Genomic DNA, 24,771 nt, shown 5'->3' on the forward strand with positions numbered 1-24,771 from the left:
AAAATGTGGAGATTAAAAAGAAGTTTCTCTTCTTAGCCCTTCTTACCTTCTTTCCTTTAATTTCAACATCCCAACAACCAGACTTCAACCCCCCAGCAGAACCCTTCTACAAAGCCTATGAAAATCTCTAGCAGTTATCTAGGTCTGAAAGTAAATGTATATGATAGGGGAAAAAAGTTAGGACATTAACATTTAAGAGGTAAAAAAACACTTTCAAGATTGTCTAGCCCAGCTCCTCTCAGGTTGTAGATTGGAAAGAAGTAGTGCAGAGAGCTAGGCAGGTTCAATCCCAGGTCTTCTTAGCTTGCTCTTTTTAATATATTGCCCAAAAGGCCAAAGTTCATCCAAAAGGCTTTTGAGGGTTCTCCTCTTCTCAACTATTCACGATTATACATAAATCCTCCGTAGGGTTATTCAGTCATTTTTCACATAGTTCCTTGTTCACTTACTGACAGGGTGTTTTCAGGTATAGCCATCCCTCTTCCACATAAAGGGTCAAGATGTACCTGGAACTATTAATCTCATCATTCCTGCTTTAATAGGAGGATTTTTATTTAAAATTTATCTAAAAAATTTTAATCCCAAACTGCTGCATCCATTTTATAACAAGTCTGAATATGAAAGCCAATACACTAAGAATTAATGGCAGAGAGGAAAAACAAAAAGAATTTGCCTCCCAGATGGTATCACTGAGGGCTCTGAACAAACACCAGCAACATCTGGTTTCTTTGTTGTGAGAAGATAGAATCCCTATTTGTTTCAGCCTCTGTTATTTTTGTTTCTTACAACTAAACACATTTCTAGGTAATAGCTGGGACACTAAATGCATAGTAGAGACCCTACACTCAAGGAGCTTGAGTTCTACTGGGAAAGACTGGCAAATAGACAAATCTATGTGATCCACTTAACAGAGTCTGGAAAGAACACACATGGAAACAACTAACTAGGGAAGGAAAGGGTATCTCCACAGAGTTTGAGATATATAGTCTGTAATGAAGACAGTGTAGGAAATACCAAGCATGGAATAGGAATAATATTTCAAAATACAAGACAGCAGCATAGGTACAACACGAGTACTGGGAAGGAACGCTTGAATGACAGTACTATATTTACTCAGTTCATGAGATGATGCTCATAATAACTCTTAAGTCATTAAGGAAAAGGTAAATTTTGTATCTCTGCCTGTATGCCCCTACATATGTAATTTCTTTTTGTAGTGCTGGGGATCAAACCCAGGGCCTCAGACAGGCAAGTGTTCTACCACTGAGCTATATTTATAATGCACTTGGGAAGGTGATTAGTATATAGATTTCTAAATAATTTCTGACTAAAGTATTAACAAAACTTGAAAAACAGGGCACTTGAATGACAAGATTTAGTCATATGGAGCATTAACCTATGTAAAATACTTCTTGATAATATTATTACTCTTATGGTCTTTCTGACACCAATTTTCTTTACTCCTTTTATGTTCTGGTACTGGGGATTGAACTTAAACTCGGGGTACTTGACCACTGAGCCATATCCCAGCCCTATTTTGTATTTTTTTAGAGATAGGGCCTCACTGAGTTGCTTAGCGCCTTGCTTTTGCTGAGGCTGGCTTTGAACTTGCAATCCTCCTGGCTCAGCCTCCTGAGCTGCTGGGATTATAGGAGTGCACAACCATGCCTGGCTTCTTTACTCTCTTTTTTAAATTAAACACACACACACATACACACACACAGCCTGGCATGGTGGTGCATACCTGCAATCCCAGTGACTTGGGAGGCTGAGGTAGGAGGACTACAAGTCTGAGGCCAGCCTCAGCAACTCAGTAAGACTCTATCTCAAAATTAAAAAATGGGCTGGGGATGTGACTCAGTGATTAACCGCTCCTGGGTTCAAGCCCTAGTTCTGCAAGGAAAAAAAAAAAAAAGAAGAGAAAGGAAACTTTATTTAAAATAGTCCAAGGGGCTGGAGTTGTTGTTCAGTGGTAGAGTGCTTGCCTGGCACATGTAGGGCACTGGTTTGATCCTTAGCACCACATAAAAATAAATAAATAAAATAAAGATATTTAAAATAGTGTGAATTCAGGCATAATATCTTTGATTAAATAATTTATCAATTAGTTGTTGCTTTTTTGAGATACTGGGGATTAAACCCATGTTAAGCAAGTTCCCTGCCACTGAGCTATATCCCCAGGTCTTTAATGTTTTATTTTGAGACCGGGTCTTTAATATTAAATTGCTTTGGCTGGCCTCAAACTTTTGATCCTCCTGCCTCAGCGTCCTGAATAACTGGGATTACTACAGGCATGTACCACTACAGTCAGTTTTTGTTAGAGATTACAACCAGTTTTGGTTTTTAGCCTCTATAAAGAAAAACTTTTGTAACCTGGAATCCAAATTCAGCCAGTCCTGAATTGACTTTGGTTCTGCAATGATAACTGTGCTGAGCAAACAGATGGCAATTGTTTACCACATTTACCTACCTAAGACAATAAGTTCTTGAGTAAAAAAGTATTTAAACAACTCATTTAAAAATAATTTCAAATTAACAGAGAATAGTATGCCCTTTTTCTAGACAACTTAATTGTAAATATATTGTCTCATTTGTTTTATTGTGCTCTCAAATAGATTTTTTTCCCCCTGGATTATTTGAGAGTGAGTAAAATACATCAATGTTTTTTTACTCCTAAATAAGAACATGGAGGGCTGGGATTGTGGCTCAGCGGTAGTGCACTTGCCTAGCACGGGTGCGACCCGGGTTCAATTCTCAGCACCACATTAAAAAAAAAAAGCATGGGCTGGGGACGTGGCTCAAGTGGTAGCATGCACACCTGGCATGTGCTGGGCGCTGGGTTAGATCCTCAACACCACATCAGAATAAAATAAAGATGTTGTGTCCACTAAAAAATAAATATTAAAAAAATTATCTCAGGCTGGGGATGTGGCTCAAGCGGTAGCGCGCTCGCCTGGCATGCGTGCGGGTTCGATCCTCAGCACCACATACAAACAAAGATGTTGTGTCCGCTGAAAACTAAAAAAATAAATAAATAAAAAATAAATAAAAAAAAATTATCTCTCTCTCTTTTAAAAAAAAAAATAAGAACATGGAGGGCCTGGGGTTGTGGCTCGGGGGTAAAGCACTTGCCTAGCACATGCTTCGATCCTCAGCACCACGTAAAAATAAATAAAATAAAGGTATCGTGTCCAACTACAACTAAAAAAAAAAAAAAAAAAAGAACATGAAGCTGGGTGCGGTGGCACACACCTGTAATCCCAGTGACTCGAAGGCTAAGGCAGGAAGGATTTTGAGTTCAAACTCAGCCTCAGCAACTTAGTGAGGCCCTAAACAACTCAGGAGACCCTGTCTCTAAATAAATATACAAAAAAGGGCCAGGATGTCGCTGGGTGGTTAAATACCCATGGGTTCAATTCCTGATAACAAACAAACCAGAAAAACCTCACAATGCATATGGGCATTCTGCTATAAAACCACCATGGTTATCAACAGGAAACTTAACAATGATATAATAATACTTTAATCTGTAGTCCATAGTCCAATTTTGTCAAAAGACATCTAATGTCTTTTACAACATTTTCCCTTTGCGATTACCAAATCTAGACTACAACTCCCCTATATTGCATTTAGTTGTCATGGGTCAAAAATTAATATCTGATATGCTGTTATTTACAAAATGAATTGCTCAAAATAGAAAATTTATGCTACAAAAATGCAGTTGGTTGAAGTTCTGCTCCAGCATATGTGATGTTTTGATTTTCACGTGCAAAAATTACATCAGTAAGGCTGTTACTGCTATTCTAAGGAATTTGTCAAAATAATTTTTAAATCTCAAAATTGTGAAGAACCACAAAAACTTAACCTCATTAGAAACGAAGGCAATAAGTACCAGTTCTAATCAAATTGCTGGGCCTTATTTTACGCATCCTATAACACTACCTCAGAATTTAGGGCAGGTCAGGAAAGACACTGGACAGTGTCACTGTGCTACCTGCTCTCTGGCCTTTAGGTGTTGGTGGGAGGACCTTTATGAATTTTTTTTTTTGACAGCGAGCATACATTTCTTATTTAAATAATAAAAGACCCCCCCCGAAAAAAAACAAAAAAAAAAAAAAGGAAAAGAAAACTCAACGATGGGGCTTAATTCTTGCTGTGGCTGGGTTAACCTGCACACCCAAGTTAATCTGCTTGTACTTTGATTTTTTCAGAGATGACAGTGACACCTTCCCCCAATTTACGCAGGGAGACGTCGTTAAGGTTAAGTTGTCACCAAGCTACTGCTCCAGGGAGAAACAACCATGAGAAATGTTTCTCTGATTAGAAACTGGTTCTAAGGCTGACGGTCTGCCCTGAAACCTAGGGAATCTAGCAGAAGCTTCCTGGATCTCAGAGAGTCCATTCTGCAGTGGGCGCCACAGACGCCAATGAACCTAGAGGCAGGCAGCAGGCTGGGAAGCAGCGGGAGAGGACTCAAGGCTCCGCAGCGCGTGCGAGTCCAAGGGAGGCCGGAGAGAAGGTGTGTCCGAACCGCGGGGCTGGCAGTCCGGGGCCGCAGTGCGCGAGCGGCGAGTCGGGATCAGTCCCTTACCGAGAGCTGGGCACGTCTACCCGCCCGAGGCCGCCGCCGCCGCCGCCGGGGCTGGTCAGCGCGTCCCCGCTGTATTTCTCCTCCATCCCGGGCTCAGGAGCCGCCGCCGCTACCCCTGCCGCGGGGTCTCCTCATGTCTTGTCGCTGCCGCGGAACAGCGGGCGCAGGCGCGTCACTCCCCCATGGCAGCAGCCCCGTCGGGTTCCTGTAGGCCGGACGGCCACCGCTGTTCCCAGCTCCGGTTTACAAGCGCACGCGAGTAGGGACTAGGCCGCGAGCAGTTTCGATTCGCCGGTTCCCGGGAGGCCGCACCGGCAGGGACGTTGCCAGGCCACGTCATCGGGACCAGCATCCCTCACTCCCGGGGGAGTGCCCAACCCTGCGCCTGCGCACAAGGAAACACTCGCCTTCCCTTCTCCTTCTGTTGGCTCCTCCCACCATGGGGATGGCGGCTCGAATCCCCGCCCCAAATCAGTCTTTCCCTTTGAAGAGGATGAGGCACTTGCGTGCCCTTGCAGCGCCACCTATGGGCCTTCTGGGTTATAGCGGGTTCCTGCAGCACAGCGAGGGACGGGTCACAGAAAATGCACACATGTGATTAAACCAAGTTCAATAGTCTTACCCTCTGAGTAGACTGTAACACACTCGCTGCCTCGAACTTGCGTGATAAATGGATCAACATTTTTCTAATGAGAAGGCTCAAAATCTTTAAAACATTAAGTCACCCCCAAAATATAACTATTTAATTTTTTTTTACATATTGTTGGACTTTTATTTTATTCATGTAATTTTATGCGGATCTGAGAATAGAACCCAGTGCCTCACACATGCAAGAAAAAAGAGGCAAGCGCTCTACCACTGAGCCACAACCCCAGCCCAAAATGTAACTATTCTTGAATTTGGAGTTTCTATCACAAATATTGGGAGCCTGGGAAGACCTACTAATGAAAGAATGAAGATAAATGACTGCTTTTTTGGTGTTATTTGCTTGGGGCCTGGAATAATGGTCGTGATGCCTAGGCAGAGGCTGTGTAATTGCTGAAGTGCTCCAACATAAAGCATAAGAAGGACAGGATTTGGTAAAGTGTTGCTGTGAACTGTTTTATCCCTTTTTTAAAAAGTATAGAATTTTTAAAAATTTTGTCTGTGGAACTGTGCTACTTAATCCAGACACATTTGTAAACATAGGCCTTCAAAAAGGGTATTTTTCTGTTGCTAGAAAGTTAGGAACATGGGCTCCTATGTCTCTTCTAGTTTAATTCCTGACTGCCATTTACTGTCAGTCACTTGACTTTCCTTTTCCTCATATGGAAAACAGGAATAATAATAATTATATCTTGCGTTGCTGGGAGGGTTATATGTGTTAATGTTAAAAAGTATCTAGAAAAGTAAATGATATACCGTATCACTCAATAGATATTAACTATTATTGCTCATAGGGAAATTTGGGGATAGGAGTTGAAAGTGAAAATAGGATTTTGAACAGTATAGATTACAATTAGTTTATAATACTCTTAATTTGAGTACACACAAAGAGCCATAGTAACAAAGAGTCTGCTGGCGGGGACATGATAATCTATTGTGGAAAATATTTAGCAATTTGAGAGTTAGGCCCTTGGTAGTATAATGCATTAAAAGCACAAATGCTAAGCTTTCCCAAATAAGGTATAACAAGAAAAGACTCATGGGTAGACAATCCTATCTGACACTCATAAGATTTTTTTTTTGTGTGTGTGTAGGGGGAGTAGGGGGGATTGAACTCAGGGGCTACTGAGCAAGGCCCCCAGCCCAATTTTGTATTTTATATTTTGTATTTTATGTAGAGACAGGGTCTCACTGAGTTGTTTAGCACCTCACAGTTGTTGAGGCTGGCTTTGAACTTGTGATTCTCCTGCCTCAGCCTCCCGAGGTGCTGGGGTTACAGGTGTGCGCCACTGTACCCGGCTTCTCATAAGATTTTTAAAAAATGTAATTTAATTTAAGTTTTTAAATATTTTTTAACATTGTTGATGGACCTTTATTTTTTATTTACTCATTTATATGAAGTGCTGAGAATCAAACCCAATGCCTGATGCATGCTAGGCAAGCACTCCACCAACTGAGCTACAACCCTGACCCCACTCATAAGATTTTGCACATGAAAAAAACATTGGCAGAAGACACATTCTATGTGAAGAACACAGAGGAAGGCAGCCCTCAAACCCTTATAATTATGATTTATACAAAGCAAACAAAATAAGAAAACAAAAATATCTAAATCATCTTTAGGTAGTTCTACAATTTTTCAAAATAGTATTTTTAATGAGGAGATTATTACTAGAAAGTATAATTCTCAGATATTGTTTTGTTATAAAATGGTTAAACCAATAGCTATATGTGACCTTAGTTGTGTTAATATAAGTTACTTCTTCTTTTTGTGTGTGTGTGGGTGTGTGCGTGTAAGATATAAGTATATTTCAAGGAGAAGGAGAATTAATAAATGTTTTCAGCTGGAAAAAACAGAAATGTTTTATTTTAGATTGGGTGGCTGTTCATTATATTACATAATGTAATTTGGAGACTTTTGTTTGACTTGTTTTATAATGAAATGAAATAAAGCTTATTCATATTAAGAAAAACTCTGATACAAAATCCTCTGGGGATCATTATACCTTATTATTTATTTATTTATTTGTAGTACGGGATTGAACTCAGAAACTTTCTACCACTGAGCTACACACCCTTGATTTTTTAAATATTATTATTTTTGTTTTGAGACAGAGTCTTGCTAAGTTGCTGAGGCTGGCCTCAAACTTGAGATCTTTTTGCCTTAACCTCCCAAGTCACTGGGATCACAGCCACATGCCACTGTGCAGGGCCATTGTGCCTTATTTTTTAACCTAATAATATGAAGAGAAGACCTTTGAGGAGCTAGACTATTCCAGCCCCTCACCTGTGGCTTCTTAATAGTAAAATTTAGTACATAAATAAAACTCAGAATTTAAGACTCATAGGTTTTAGAACATTTCGCGAATAGTTCTTATTTATTTTAAAAGTTCTTTTATTTTGTTCATAAGTGATTTTTTTTAAATAACTCTATGCTTTTATTTATACCGATTTTGAAGTAGATTGTTGCAGGGAATTACAATAATTATTAGAAATAGTTTACAATTATTAAAGTGGAAAGAATTTAAAACTTCGAAGCCGGGTGTGGTGGTACATGCCTGTAATCTCAGGGGCTCAGCTTGGGAGGCTGAGGCAGGAGGATCAGAAGTTCAAAGCCAGCCTCAGCAAAAGTAAGCCGCTTAGCAACACAGTGAGACCCTGTCTCTAAACAAAATACAAAACAGGGCTGGGGATGTGACTCAGTGGTCAAGTGCCCCTGAGTTCAATCCCTGATGCCCACCCCGACTCCAAAACAAGAACAAAAAACTTTGAAACAGTTTCAAGAATTCAAAGAACACCTGTATTCACTAAGCTGGATTCCTCAGGTGTTAGCAATTTACCACCTCTGCCTTACCACTCTTTCTCTATATACAGGTACATTTTTTGTTGTTTTGTTTTGTGGAATCATTTGAGAGTAATTTATAAACACGATGCCACATTGCTCCTAAATATTTCAATGTCTGTTTCCTAAAAATAAGAACATTCTTCAAAAAATTATAATGTATCTATCGAAATCAGGAAATTAACATTGATACCACAGTGCTTTCTAACCCACAAACATCATTCAGATTTTTCCCCATAAAATACTTAATGGGGATCCAATCCAGAATTGGATTGCTTTTAATTGTCCTGTTTCATTGATGAGTTCTGCTTCCCTACATGTTGAGGTATAACATTAGAGAAGCACGATGAGGCAAGCATATAAAGCAGGATTTATTTAAAAAGAAGTAACAGACTTCTCCTGGGAGCGAGAAGTGGGCCATAGCTGGTATCCTGGTATCCCCAGAAGTGAGGGTGTTCTGCATTTTTTTATATGTCCTAGACATTTATGTTTTTATATGTTCTGCTGCTCTCTTCCCCTTATCTCTCTCCTTCCTGCATAGGTGACTAGGTCCAGGAGATGCTCTGGTGGGATGGCCAAAAGGTGAGAAGCAGATGGGCTGGAGAAGCCAGGGAGGAGTGATCTGATCTTTATCAGGAAAGGGGTGTAATTAACAACTTTTATAACTCCTTGGAGGGAGGGACAATCTCTGGAACAGGTTTACTTCAGCAACAGTTTGGAGCAGGGGCAGGTTATCTTGATAAGAGTGGAGGAAGGGCTCTGAGGGAGTTAACATTTCAATCCCTCCATTCTCTGGATCCCACCCCTGCCTATGTGCCTGTCAAATTCTGGCTTCATCATTAATTTCCTTTTCTTTTGCTTTTCTTACCTGGACCTTGAATTTTTGAAGAGGACAAGCCAATGACTTTGTAGAATATCCATAAGTTTGTCTGATGTTTTTGTTAGGTAGGAGTTCAGGGATGCCAAGATGGTGGAGACAGGATATGAGAAAGATGCTTTTGGAGGACAAGACAGGGACAGTCCTATTATCCTGACAACTCTGGTCATTGATTCAATATTTTAAAATGACCAATGGGAGTAAAATGGGGGTAAAATTAGCTGTTCTAAAGTAACTAATGGGAGAAAATTGGACAACATTCTCATCAGGTTTCATAAGATAACCAATGGGAACAAGTAGGGTAAGGTCTTCAATCCAGTTTGTACAGAAAAGAGAATGCCTCACAGCTGGGCATATAAGACACTAATTTCTAGATATTGGGGCCTTGAAACTTTCTTTCTTGCTCAGCGTACTCTTCTATACCTCATGGAGTGCTTCTCTCATCTTCACCTTCAATATATCTGTACTATGCCTGTTACTTGCGTGTGTTTGGCTCAGTTTTTTGTTTGAGACAACAAGGACCTGGACACACCAACTATGTCATTTCCACATCAGACAAAAGTTAATTCTTAAAAATACTTCTTAAAGTTAATTAAGAAGTATTTTGTCTGGAGATATCTTGAGACCTTTTCACACTTTCACTCATTTATATTTGTATTGATTTTTGCTTCTTGACCAAAACAATTATCACTATAAATGTAACCAAATGATAATCATCCCTCCAATCAACATTTATTATTGACCTTTGAATGTAAAGTAAAACTTTCCTGTCCCTTTATTGATCTACTAATTGATGTCAGTATGGTTTCATACCTTCCTATTTCACTTAATGAGTTGTAAGTGATTGCTATTATTATCTTGATGCACTTCAATTTCAGCTCTTTTGCTATGTTCTTCCCACATGAGTGACAACTTATTCCAATGATATGAGAGTCAGATGGGGAAGGCCTGTTTCATAGGTCACCTCCAGGAATCTGGATCAGAGAATATGGTGGACACCGTCTTGACAAACAACTTAGCATCACCTTTTTTCCTTCCAAGGAATACTTACTGAATACGTACCACATACGAGATCCAAATGTAGGTCCTGGTTAGGTTTCCCAGAGGCAGATTCTGAGATGAGGATTTATATCAAAGTGATTTGAGGTAAATAACCCAGGAAATCTAGGAAAGTGGTACAGGAGAGGAAAGAAAGACATATAAGGGTGTAATATCAGGCAAAGTTTCTCCACGGGGATTGGATATTTGAAGGTCACACACTGGGGATCACGATAGTAGTAGTTCTCAACAGAGTTAAAGATATTGGCTACTGGTATGTGTGGAAATAGGAAAATGATCCCAGCATATATAGGCAAGAACTTATTGAGAGCTTCTGCTACAGGGCTACCTGTGTTGTGGTCATCTTCCACATTGTATGTTTCACCTTCCTGAGGTCGAACCAGAGAATTCACATTTCCCTACTTTTGGCACGTAACTTCAGTTTCACTGATTAAACATATCTAGACATGACTTGACTTTAGTTGGGTGGTGACAAGTAGGGGCATTGACCTTCTACCCTGAGGAAGCATTTGGTCTTTTCTTTGAAAATAGCAGTGACAGAGCTTCTGATGACCAGTCCTGAATCATTGGTTCCAAGAGTCTGTGGCAGTGTTTTTTTTTTTTTTTGGCAGAGTGGCCTCTATGGCATGGTTGGGCATTGCTTCAGGATGCCTTGCTTTAGAGTCTGGCTCTCTGATCTTCCAAAGTGTTCTGTGAATTATCCATTATTTCTTTAAAAAATTCCTTTTTTGCAGGAATCAGAGTGGTGGCAGTGATTTGCAGTTAAGAACACTGAATACAAGTGTATCAAACCTTGGATAACAATAAGATGTACATAGATTTTATAAAATGCATTTTATTTCATAAAAGTCAACCCCTAATATGTTTGGTGGATAATATACTTTGGTGGATAAAGTTATGCCAGACTCATCAGATGACAATACCTGATGCTAAAAATATTCTTATTCTTCATGTGAAAGCAGAAAAGGAAAATGACAACGTTCAATAATTCCACAAACATCTTCAACTAGATAGGAAGAGGAGTGGGGGTGTGAGTGCTCTGGAATTCTCAGAGATATTGGGCTTCACACGATAATGGCAGAGGTATAAAGGAAGCACTAAATAGTTCTTAGGAATTGATTTCTTAGAAGTTAGGGACTCTCGTGTTGTTGTGGGGCAGGTTGCTTAGAAAACACACAAAGTCCCAGTTTTGTCCAAATTGAAGAGTATTTAGCAGGCCTGCTGGCAACTGCTCCCTGCAGGACCCATAACTGTCTCTGTAAGGAACAGCCCGAGCCTTAGCATTTTAAGATATTTAAAGGCAAAAACCACATCTGGGTTGACATAGCTGCAAGTAAGCAGGTATAGAAGCTGAACTGGGCAGTTAGTGAGACAATGCAATGGGTACATTGGTATTTCTCATGGGACTCTCCAGGTTGGCATAGCAGCAAGCAAGCAGAAGGGAAGAGAGTCAAAATGACCCTAGTTCAGTACAAGTTAGAGAATGGTTACTAAAGTCTAGATAACCAATCTCTGACAAGGTACATTGCCCAAGAAAAATGGAAAGTAAAGAGAACAATTTTACATTGTATAAGAATTGCTATTTTGTGTTGCCAAGTATGTTATTATGCTAGGTAACTATTAATGGGTACAGAAGTGGGGCTTTCCCATGGGAGAAGCATTTCTTATATGGTATGGAGTGTCAGGATAAAATGGAGTCTGTTTGGTCGTTGCCCATATAGCCTGGCCCATAACAGTGTGCGGTAATCCCTTTTGCAGCATTAAATGTGAGATATTAAAAATGAAAACACCAAGGATCTACAGGTAAGATTAGAAGAATGCCAATGAGAAGATGATGAGAAACAGCTCATGCTCAGTGTCAAGTAGCTGATCAAAATCTGCCAGTGGAGGGGGCTGGGGTTGTGGCTCAGCGGTAGAGCGCTCACCTAGCACATGAGGGGCCCTGGGTTCGATCCTCAGCTCCACATTAAAAATAAGTAAAGGTATTGTGTCCAACTACAACTAAAAAATAAATATTAAAAAAAACATCTGCCAGAGGATTTCAAGATTTCATTATAATTATGCTGTAGGCATTTCAAGTATTTGTTCTATACATCTATACCCATCCACCAGTCAAAAGATTACTTAGTGGGAGCTTACTCTGTGCCAGTGTTGGTAGTATCCAGAGTGGAGGGAAATGTGGTTAGAAACTCAACTGGTAGCAACACACATTGGGAAAAACAAACCGAAAAGTCTTTTTGGAAGGCAATTCTCTGTGGGCCTCTTGTTTCTCTGCATTTTTCCCCAGCAGTTTCCAGTTTTTGTTTCAAACTCTTCAAGGATGTTTGTATAATAAACAGTCTTCTGAGGCAGAGATAGTATCTTTCTCTGGGGCAGAGGGAAGATTCATTTGCTGATCAGGATAATAAAGAATATTTACTTCTGTGGCAAAGGTTGGACAAGTTGGCTCATTGCACCTTTAAAAGATTTGGGGTTTCTTAAGCCAGGTGAAGTGGGGCTTGCTTGTGATTCCAGAGGCTTGGGAGGCTGAGGCAGGAGGATTGAAATTTTGAGGTCAGCCTCAGCAGCTTAGCTAGGCCCTAAGCAATTTAGTGAGAACATGTCTCAGAATAAAAAATATAAATATAATAAATAATAAGCGAGGTGCGGTGGCACATGCCTGTAATCCCAGCAGCTTGGGAGGCTGAGGCAGGAGGATTGTAAGTTCAAAGCCAGCCTCAGCAAAATTGAGGTACTTAGCAACTCAGTGAGACCCTGTCTCTAAATAAAATACAATATAGAACTGGGCATGTGGCTCAGTGATTAAGCACCCCTGGGTTCAATTCTGGGTACCAAAAAAATTGGGGTTTGTTAAATTCAGGCTTCCTCAGTCGTGATGCACACTCACGGTGTGCATAGCATATGCCTAGGCTTTTGTGCTTTAGCCCCAATGAACTCAGGAGGAGGTGGGGAGGGCAAGGAAAATGATGCAAACACAAGGTTCTTGCTGCCTGCTGTATGATGAGCAATAAAGTCCTTTGTCTCTGCTGTAGTTGGATCTGGAGTGTCCCCCAGAGGTCCATGTGATAAACCCTTGGTCTCCAACTTGGGAGTCCTTTCTCTCTTTCTTATCCTAGTCATAAGGTGAATGGACTTCTTCCACCATGCACTGTCACCATGAGTTACTATGCTGTCACAGGCTCAAAGCAAAGGGGCTAACTGTTCATGGGCTGAAAACTTCACAACTGTGAGCCAAAAAAAAAAAAATAATAATAATTTTAAAAAATATTTTTAATTTTAGATGGACAAAATATATTCTATTTATTTATTTTTAAAATATTTCCTCAGTTGTAGATAGACACAATACCTTTATTTTTATTTATATCTGTATTTTTTATGTGGTGTTGAGTATTGAACCTAGAGCCTCATGCATGCTAGGCAAGCACTCTACCACTGAGCCACAACCCCAGCTCAATAAACTTTCTTTTATATAAGTTGGTCTACCTCAGGCATTTATTACAGTAAAGGAAAGCTGACTAACATAGTGTCTGACACAGGAGTCTGGTGCTTTCTGCCAGCATCCATGAAACTGTGGCAGGCTGATTATGAGGTTGCAAGCAGGGTAAAATCTTAGTCCCTTCACAGTTCTCTATGTGTCTTACCACAAAAATAATAATATTTACCATTTAATTAAAAAAATTCATGATATACTGTTGTCAAGGGTGTGGGAAAATAAGGACTCTTGAATTGTTGATGGAATTGTTAGTTCATATAGCTTATTTCAAGGGCAATTTGATAATATTTATAAAAATTCAAAGTACATGATCTAAGAGTTCACAGATATATTACACAAATGCACAAACACATAGATACAAGGATATCAATTGCTGCAATAATTGTAAGCAAGACTACTAGGTAAATGCTAATAATAACAATAATTTATTTAGGCTTTATGAGGTCTAAATCATTCTATTAATGACTTTATATGTAATGATTCATTCCTCACAACAACTCTATGAGACAGTACTATTGTTATCACCTATCTACTGATATGGAAACTGAGACACAGGTGGGCAATACAACCTTAGTCTGATCTCTTCTCTCTTTTTTTTTTTAAAGAGAGAGTGAGAGAGAGAGAATTTCAATATTTATTTTTTAGTTATCGGCAGACACAACATCCCTGTTTTGTATGTGGTGCTGAGGATCGAACCCGGGCCGCACGCATGCCAGGCGAGCGCGCTACCACTGGAGCCACATCCCCAGCCCCTCCCTTCTCTTTTTAAAATATTTCAAATTGGCACCTAAACATTTGACAAATTTGAACTAGAAGGAGACACTGGAATGTGGAAAATGTTAATCTTTGGGTAGAGGGTTATGGATGGTTTAATTTTACTTTGTGTCAGTTTTCAAACATTTAAAAAGTTTTTCTGAATACTTTTTTCATTTACTCAATATTATTGCTTTTTTTTTTTTCCTTTGGTGGCACTGGGAATAGAACCCAAGGCCCATATATGCTAAGTCAGTACTCTACTATTGAGAAACACCCTAGCCTCAATATTATTACTTTTATAATTTGAAATTAATATTCTAAAATTGTATTCATAATGGTATTATGCACTACACAGGAAAAACTGGAGACTACCCTATAAAAACCACCAAATGCAGGGCTGGGATTGTGGCTAAGCGGTAAAACGCTTGCCTAGCACATGCGAAGTACTGAGTTCCATCCTCAGCACCACATAAAAATAAATAAATAAAATAAAGATATTGTGTCCAACTACAACTAAAAAACAAATATTTAAAAAAAAAGTTTAAAAACTCCCCCACCAAATGCAGAACTGGCAGAATGGTAGAGTTCTTTTCATCTTTGTACCTCAGTTAAAATTGGAGAATATGAAAGAAGGTGAGACAGATAACTCACTTAGCCAGATGAGATTGGAACTTCAAATGATTGGCCTGCATTGTAGGGCTTCTCCTTCTGCATGTTTTATAATGAACAGTCATTTATAAGGGAATAATAGTTGATTTTGACATCATGATACTGGTGTAGTTTAAAGGATAAATATGACAACGAAAAAACATGGAACAATATAAATACAGACAGAATTTTATCCAGGTGTGGTGGCACACCTGTAATCCAAGTGAATCAGGAGGCTGAGGTAGGAGGATCTCAAAACCAGCCTAGGAAACTTACAGAGATCCTGCCTCAAAATAAAAAAATAAGAAGAGTTCAGTGGTAGAGTGTCCCTGAGTGTCAGTATCTCCCTCCACCAAAAAAAGACAGATTTTATAAAAGTATAATATGATTATATGAATCCTGACTACAATCATATTTTAAAAATATTTCTAAGATACAATTATTTCAGTGTTATGCCATTAAACTTATTTTCTAAGTTTATTGATTATGTGTGTTTTTCTAATATTTTATTACAAAAATTTCCAAACACATCATTCAGTTGAAAGAATTTTGAATAAATGCCCACATGCCTGTGATCTAGATTCTACTATTGGCAATATATTATGCCACATTCCCAGTCCCTTGTTTTATATTTTATTTAGAGATAGGGTCTTGCTAAGTTGCTTAGGGTTTCACTGAATTGCTGAGGCTGATTTTGAACTCTCAATCCTTCTGCCTCAGCCTCCTGAGCTGCTGGGATTACAGGTGTGAGCCACTATGCCCAGCTCCATCAGGTTTTTGGATGCATTTAGAAGTCAATTGTAGACATTAGTACTTCCACCCCTAAATACTTCAGTATGTGTATTGTTAAATTCAATATTTGTTTCTATTTCTTTTGATATAAAATTATTTGTCTTTTGCATTGTTGAGCATCAAATGCAGGTCCTTGAGCACACGAGACAAGAGTTATACCCCCAGATCTTTGATATAAAATTTATATATAATGAAATGCACAAATCTTAAGTCAACATTTGTCAAGTTTTGGGAAATACTTACAATAGTTTTTGAGACTAAACTTCCATCAAAATATGAAACACTGCTGGGCTGGAGATGTGGCTCAAGCCTTAGCACACTCGCCTGGCATACGTGCAGCCCGGGTTCGATCCTCAGCACCACATACAAACAAAGATGCTGTGTCCGCCGAATACTAAAAAATAAATATTAAAAAAATTCTCGGGCTGGGGATGTGGCTCAAGCGGTAGCGCACTCGCCTGGCATGTGTGCGGCCTGGGTTCGATCCTCAGCACCACATACAAACAAAGATGTTGTGTCCGCAGAGAACTAAAAAAATTAAAAATAAATAAATAAATAAATAAATAAATAAAAATAAAAAAATTCTCTCTCTCTCTCTTTAAAAAAAAAAAAAGAAAAGAAACACTGCCATCACCCCACAAATTTCCTCATGTTCCTCCTCAATCAATCTCTAACTCCACTGTCCTAGTCTGGTTAGATTGCTGTAACAAAACACCATAGGCTGGGTAACTTAGGAACAACAAAAATTTATCTCTGACAGTTCTGGAGGTTGGCAGATTTAGTATCTGGTAAGGGATGTTTCCTTGTTCATAGATGACATAGTCTTGATGTGTCCTCACAGGGTGGAAGGTGCTAGGCATGTCTCTGGGGTCTCTTTTATAAGGGCACTAACCCCATTTTTTTTTTTTTTTTAAGATTCTGCCCTCTTGAACTTGTCACCTCCCTGACGCTCTTCCTGTTAATATTATTGCACTGATGATGACATGTCAATATATGAAGGCATCCACCAACAGAGGAAACAGCTGTTTTTACTTTCATTCCACCATAGAGTATATTTGCCTGTTCTAGCACTTCACATAAATGAGTAAGACTTCTTCCACTCAACATAATATTTTTGAGATTTCTCAGTGTTGCCATGTGTATCAGTAGTTTATTATTTTTTGTTGCTATATATTTTGTTACTTTTGTTCACTGTATGGATATACCATAATTTCTTCTTTCTCTTATTCATAGATATTTGTGTTGTTTTCATTCTGGGATCTACACATGTCTTTATGTGGATTGTGGCTTTCTTTCTTCTTTGGTAAATATCTAGGAGTGGAATTGTCAAGTCACATGCAATGACCACTTCAAGCACTTTTAGCTTTACAAGAATATGGCAGGTCTTTCCCCAAAATAATTGTACCATTTTATAATTTATCAACAATGTATGAGAGTTGTTTCCTATCTGTGCCACATTTGGTACTATCAGTATTTTTGATTGAAAGTCATTCTGACAGGTACATAGTTAGTGGTATTTCATTTAACTTATGTTTCCTGATGACTAATAAAAAAATGAGCACTCTTTCACAACTTATTGACCTCTTTTGAAAACTGTCCTCTTTTGAAAAGTGTCTAAGCATTCCATTTGTATGGATTCAGTTTCACATGACTGCAGCCATCTTGAGTCATAATTGCCATGATTGCCCCAAGGTTATCCTAGTTAGGTTTTCCTGCATAGTTTTCCAGCAAACTATAAATGTGCAAAACCATTCGAATGGTATGTGGAGATTTACAACTAGATCCCAGCTCTAGGAATGTGCCTGCCTCTTTGGTATTAGCTTAAGATAAACTAAATACATTCTAACTAGGATAAAGTCACTTTTGTTCTAACCCACATCCACCCTGCTCTTTCTGACCCTAATTGTGGGGTCTTAACTGTTCTTGTCACTGCCTAGGACCACCCTTATGTCAGTAAGCCCCCAATAAATCACACTTGGTGCAATTCTAAAGCTGTCTGCCCCTCCTTCTTGGGTCTCACAACATATTGGGGCTGGTCCTTACAGGCCAAGGCTAAAATTTTCTAGAAGACCACTCAACTTTTGAATAGGTGGTTTATCTTTTATTACTGAGTTGTAGTTCTTTATATTCTATATATACCCTTTCTTTGTCAGCAAATGTCTTGAAATTAGATTTTTCCAGACAAATGATAAAACTTATTTTTACCCTCAACTACAATCCTAGCTCCTAGTTATGGTACAACTTATATTATAAAGCTTAAAATATTCCTAAGTGGACATTTTTTTCTGGAATGATGTGTTGCCTGCTTATAGAATTGGAAAATAAAGCTAATGAAGATCTTGAAATTAAAAAATAGAAAAATAGCTGAGCTTAAGCTGGAAAGTCTTTTTAGAGAGAGAGAGAGAGAGAATTCTTTTTAATATTTATTTTTTTTTTAGTTTTCTGCGGACACAACATCTTTGTTTGTATGTGGTGCTGAGGATCGAACCCGGGCTGCACGCATACCAGGCGAGTGTGCTACTGCTTGAGCCACATCCCCAGCCCAAATAACATGATTTTTTTTTTGGTGATGGTGCTGGGGATTGAACCCATGGCCTTGTGCATGTCATTCTTAAGATCTTGGTTTGGATACATTACTTGACTGTTGTTAATCTGAAGCAACTTTCTCCCACTATATGATACATTTGTTCAGGTTACAGTCAATATCTTTGATTTTTTTATGCAATATTTGATAAGGTATCTTAAAGTTTCAATATAGTTTCAATATAGACTAATGATATCAGTTATACCCCCAGATCTTTGATATAAAATTTATATATAATGTTGATATATACTGTTGATTTCCTGTGGGTGGTTTGCAATTGAGTGATTTTCATCCAGGAATGAAAGACAGATGCTATACACCCAAAGAGAATTATTTGAGAGGTGACTTCTTTCTTTTTTGAAGTCCTAAAACTCTCCCTCTATCCCTGTCTTGGGTAACTTTAAAAAACTGGTGGTATAGAAGCTGTATGTATTCTGGTTTCTCTCTATACTGTAAGCACTTTGAGGATAAGAGTGTATCCCCCATGTCCCTAAACTGACTTCAGTGTGCCTTGTACACAGTAGAAGCAATAAATGCTTATCATATGGACAAAGTTAAAAGAAAAGCAATAAGCCCCCTAAAACACCATATAACACACTGAGACAAAAGGATGAATGAGCAACAACCAATAAATGGGGTGGATTCAAACTAAAATGTTCGAAGAAACAATCAGTGAGGTGAATAGAGAGCCTGCAGAATGGGGGTAAATTTTTAACCACACACACATGAGATAGAGCACTAATCTCTAGAACACATAAAGAACTTGAAAATCTTGACACACACAACCCCCCCCACACAAAACAAACAAACAAACAAACAAACAAACAAACAAAAAACCAATCAATAAATGGGCCAAGGAACGGAACAGGCAGAAGATGATATACAATCAATCAACATATATGAAATATATGAAAAAATATTCATCACCTCTAGCAATTAGAGAAATGCAAATCAAAACTACTCTAAGATTTCATCTCACTCCAGTCAGAATGTCATCTATTAGGAATACAAACAATAATAAGTGTTGATGAAGATGTGGGGAAAAAGACACACTCATACATTGCTGGTGGGACTGCAAATTAGTGCAACCAATATGGAAAGCAGTATGGAGATTCCTTGGAAAACTTGGAATGGAACCACCATTTGACTCAGCTATCTTACTCCTTGGTTTATACCCAAAGGACTTAAAAATAGCATACTTAGTAATGCAGCCAAATCAATATTTATGACAGCACAATTCACAATAGCTAAATTGTGGAACCAAACTAGATGCCTTTCAGTAGATGAATGGATAAAGAAACTGTGATATATATACACAATGGAATATTACTCAGTGTTAAAAGAGATTAAAATTATGGCATTTACCAATAAATGGATGGAGTTGGAGAATATTATGTATGGAAGGCCATCCTCACACGTGATTTGAGTTACCTCCCTGGCTGGGTGAGAGTTGCTTAGACACAGCTGTGTCGTAGCTTTCTCCACCCTTTTCCAGTCCAAGGGCTTGTCTGTGCAGAGGCGTGTCTGGCCACTGCCCCGAAGACCTAATCGTAGCCCCTGACCTTGGGATGCTGCCCCCCTTAACCTTTATTGGATGGGATTTTCCCTGGAATTTTTTGTTCCCCAGTAAAAAAGTCCACTCCCTGGTGTGTTCTCTCTCTCTAGCTAGCCTCTTCAGTAAACCTCGCTACCGAATTAGGTGGCTGGAGGCGGGAGCTAGGAGAAGCCGTCCTGGAGCTGGTTTTAAAGGTAATTAGAGTCTTGTCTCTTTAATTTAAAACTCCCTAGTGTTTTACTCATGATTCGAACCTTCTTTAATGAAGCCAGTGCTGGTCGCTTGGCAGAATTATGCTAAGTGAAGTAAACCAATCCCCCAAAACCAAATGCCAAGTGTTTTCTCTGATAAGAGGATGCTGATCCATAATGGGGATGGGGGTATGGAGCATGGGGGGAATGGAAGAAATGTAGATAGGGCAAAGGGAAGGGAGAGGAAGGAAGGGGGCATAGGATAGGAAAAATGGTGGAATGAGATGGACATCATTACCCCAAGTACATGTATGAAGACACGAATGGTGTGACTCTACTTTGTGTACAACCAAGACATAAAAAATTGTGCTCTATGTGTGTACTATGGATTAAAATGCATTCTGCTGTCATGTTTAAAAAATTAGAATAAATAAGTAAATTTTAAAAAAGGATGAATGTGTCCTAAGTTTACATGGTTTCCCTATTTAGGAAGTGAGGTGTTTGCATTTCAGACATGACTGAGATGCAAAGGCTTGCTCTGAAATCCTTGGTAGTCACAATATTCTAGAGACAGCTTCAAATGCACTCACTGACTACTTTTGGTCATATCAATAAGAAACCTGTACTTATTATTTTTGAAATTTTTTGTGTTCCCTGGCATGCCCAAAACTTACACTGAAGCTGTACAAGAGGCTGTCTTAGCTCAGAATGCTGAGGGTGCTTAAGTAATACACATTTATTTCTTGTAGTTTTGGAGAAATAAATGATGAGGGTGCTGGCATGGTCGGGTACTGACTAGGGCTCATTTCCTGGCTTGCAGGTGGCTGCCTTCTAGCTGTGTCCTCACATGGCACAGAGGGAATGCTAGTCTCTTTCCTTTCTTAGATGGCCATTTATTCCAATATGGAGGCTCCTCCATCATGGCTTCACCTAAACCTAACCAACTCCCAAAGGTCCTTCAAATACCATCATTTGTGATTAATGCTTCAACATGAGTTTTGGGATGTGGGGCCATAGACATTCAGTCCATAGCAGAGGCAATGACAAACTATATGGCATTATCTATTTTAAAGAAAGATCAATGATGGCATAAGTTACCTAAGCCCAAGACTCCCAAACACCCATTTTCCTAATGAAACTGAGGTAGGTCATATCTAGTCTCAATCATTAAGTAGAACATAGGACCTATGTCATTAATTCTAGTTATTAAACAGGCATTTGCCAGGCACTGAGATAAACACTGCCTTGAAGGAAATGGAGAAGAAAAATTTGTAACCACTAGAGGACGATGTAATACAACACTATACACTGTGAATTCAGACAGTGCAAATGCTGCCAAAATTCAGAGAAGTGAAGGGCGAGATTTGTAGCCTGGAATGCCCTGGAAAGGGAGCAGGTTTTTAGTTGACTTCTACTTTCTGCCCTTCTACTTTCAAGGGAAAAACAGTGCACCCAATTTGGAGGCAGACCATACCTGCCCTTGCCCCAAACACCAGCATATATTTGGTTTATTTCCTGCATGTAGCAGACCTGCCAAGTACCTCTTCCTTTTCAAAAATGTTTATTTCTTTGCATGCAGTTGGATTTTGAGATGTTTCCAACCTAATGTACTTCAGTTTTCTCAGTGTTAGAAATTCTGAATAGTTCATAATTCATTATTTTAGTTTTTTGAATGGACTTTTCTTGTCTGTGTCCCCCTCAACCTTCTGTTCCTACCACAATATGATTTGAGTGGAGACTTTGAGAACTTATACTTTTCTCGTGATGTGTCTTCCTATTCATTTTTACAGGTTATTAAAATTATTTAGCAAAGTCCTCTGTCATTACAAATTAAAATGGCCTGGTTTTGATTCTCTATTTGTATCTTCATTGTGCCACATGAAATAATATACTAAGAAGGCACTAAGTACTGAATAGGCACTCAATTGTAGGCACTTAATAAATGCTTGATGAACCTCATTTAGAAAAAGTCAGAACAGGAAAATGTTGGAGTGTGGCTTGCCTAGCCATAGGCCATAGTAAAAACTTTATGTTCAGAATCTTTTCCTGAGGGAAATGGCACTGGAAAGTTCCTTATTCATAAATACCTCTAAACCACATAACTTATCCACTGCCTATTGCCTATGAACAATCCCAAGGACCATCCACCTATGGCTACAGCAGTGGTTTTCAAAATGTCATCTCAAAATTACAAACATCAGTATCACCTGGGAGTTTGTTAGAAAGACAAATTATTGAGTCTCTGCTAGAAATCTACTGAATCAAAAACTCTGAAGGTGGCATGCAGCAATCTGTACTTTTTTTTTTTTTTTTTTAACTACAGTTGTCTCATATTAAACAAAGGAGCCAAAAACATACATTGAAGAAAATATAGACTCTTCAAAAAATGGTGCTGGGAAGACTGGAAATCTATATACAGTAGAATGAAATTTAACCCCTCTCACCTTGCACAAAAAAAGTGGATCAAAGACCTAATAATTAGATCAGAAACCCTGTACCTACTAGAATAAAATATAGGCCCAACATTCCAACTTGTCCCTTCAGGAAATAACTTTCTTAACAAGACTCCTAAAATACAAGAAGTAAAAATCAAAAATGAATAAATTGGATGGCATCAGTCTTTTAATTATACATTTTTTTAAGTTGTAGGTGGACACAATATCTTTATTTTTTATTTACGTGGTGCTGAGGATCGAACCCAGGGCCTCATACTTTCAAGACAAGCGCTCTACCACTGAGCCCCAGCCTCAGCCCTTAATTTTTATATATATATATATATATATATTTATTTATTTATTTATATTTATATATTTATTTATTGGTACCGGGAATTTAATCCAGGGGCACTTTACCACTGAGCTTTATCCCTAACCCTTTCTTATTGTTTTTTGATACAGATTCTCACAAAGTTGCTTAGGGCCTTGCTAAATTGCTGAAGCTGGCCTTAAACTTGTGATACTCCTGTCTCAGTCTCCCAAACTTCTGGGATTACAAGCAATCTGTACTTTAATAAGCTGTCCAGTTGATTCCATGCTCAAGTTTGAGAACCACTGAACTAGCAATGTATGAGGTAGTCTTTGGTTAGTAGCTAAATCAATTGGGTTTTCTCAAGTGTTTGTATTAGTGATTGATAAAGGGAAAGAAGTAGATTATTGGTATTGAAAGCATACCTGGATCTCCAGATGGAGGGCAGGATGCAGATGCTAAGAGGCTGCAGAAGTCATAAACTGGCAGAAGTCAGGAGTTATGCTAGCCGTAGGGTGGAGAACAGATACTCAGAGTGAGGTGGTGGTTGAAGGCAGGTGAGCTGGAGAAGCAGAGGAAGAGAAACATTGAGTCACTGTAAATAGTGCAGGGCAGTATGCCCAGGGGCTGAAGCCACCTGGGGTTTCTTGTCTTCATTGCTGCATTGTCTCATTATACTTCTGAAAATGCAGACCAGGCTCTCCCATGCATCTGTGCCCCATAACGCCTGGCTAGTTAGCAGAGATTCCTATTTATCTTAATTCCAAATGAAACTCATTTAAAAACAAAAAAACAAAAAACAAAAAACACCTCAGTGCTTGAGGTAACCTTAAGTTGTTTTGATACCAAAAAACCTAACACATTCAGGTATCCTGGTACACTTAGCACTGTGTTTTAGCTTCATGTACAACAAATAAATTAAATCCTTCTTTGTTGGGTGTGAATTGAAAAAAATTCCTGTAAGTTGAAATGAGGTAAGCTATATCTTAGCTTCTCATAGAATCAAAAGTAAAATAGGGGGTGATATTCATTCTTAGTGGTTTCTTTTTAAAGAAACAACCCCCAAAACTATATATTTGTACTAAGTTTTACAAAGTACAAAACAGGCCAACACTAAAAAACACTACAAATAATTACACTCTGCTGTGAACTGAAGTGTGTCCCTACCTGCCACTCACATGTTGGAGCTATAACCCCCAGTGTGATGATATTTGGAGATGGGGCCTTTGGGAGATAATTAGATTTGGATGTGGTTCCTTGATGGGCCCAGGCTTCAGGCAGACAATGAGGAAAGCTTCTTCCAGCACCAACTTCTCTCTAAGACCTTTAATTTAAAATAATCAACATACATGGTGCTGTTTTTTTGGGTGACAGCCCCAGGATCCGTCACACTTAATGGAAGCAGTTTACAACATCTCTTTGGCATATTTGAACTGCCTGCACCACTACACTTGTGATTTGGGACCATTAGTAAGTAAAATAAGGGTTACTTGAACCCAAGTACTGTGATACTGGGACAGTAGATCTGATAACCTTGTTGGCTACTAAGTGTCTGGTGCAGGTAAGGTAGACAGCAGACAGTGTTACTATGTTGGACAAAGAACTGATTCACTTCCTGGGTGGGATGGAGTGGGATACAACAGGGTGGTGAGAGATTTCATCATGCTACTCAAAATAGCATGCAATTGAAAACTTAAGAATTGTTTATTTCTGGAATTTTCCATTTACTATTTTTGGAACATGATTGATTGAAACATCAGAAGGCAAAACCAAGAATCAGAGGAGACTATTGTAGTGATTTCACACTCTTCTGCTTTTCGCTCTTGCTTTACTAGTACCTTCTGCAGTATTTTGATCAACGCCTCGTCCTAGGTCTTTTCAAGGTTTTTGGGGATGAATTGGCTTCATTTTCATTGGAATTACTCCTTGCAGGTGCTTTGGTGATGGTTTATGCCAAATCAGTTATTTTGTACTTTTCATCTCTCAAACTATT

At 38.8% G+C, this 24,771-nt stretch overlaps 1 protein-coding gene across 2 annotated transcripts in view; it reads right to left on the minus strand.

The window, feature by feature from the left end:
- Slc30a5 (solute carrier family 30 member 5) overlaps positions 1-4,908 on the minus strand; it is a 35,775-nt gene extending 30,867 nt beyond the window's left edge. For both annotated transcript variants that reach the window (XM_076857178.1, XM_076857179.1), the window contains exon 1: positions 4,592-4,908. In XM_076857178.1, coding sequence (XP_076713293.1) covers positions 4,592-4,677 — 86 coding nt within the window. In that variant the 5' untranslated portion in view covers positions 4,678-4,908. The remainder of the gene's footprint in view (positions 1-4,591) is intronic.
- Between the last annotated feature and the right edge of the window lie 19,863 nt (positions 4,909-24,771).

Source organism: Callospermophilus lateralis, chromosome 5, assembly GCF_048772815.1.
Source record: "Callospermophilus lateralis isolate mCalLat2 chromosome 5, mCalLat2.hap1, whole genome shotgun sequence".
Taxonomy (NCBI): Eukaryota; Metazoa; Chordata; class Mammalia; order Rodentia; family Sciuridae; genus Callospermophilus; species Callospermophilus lateralis.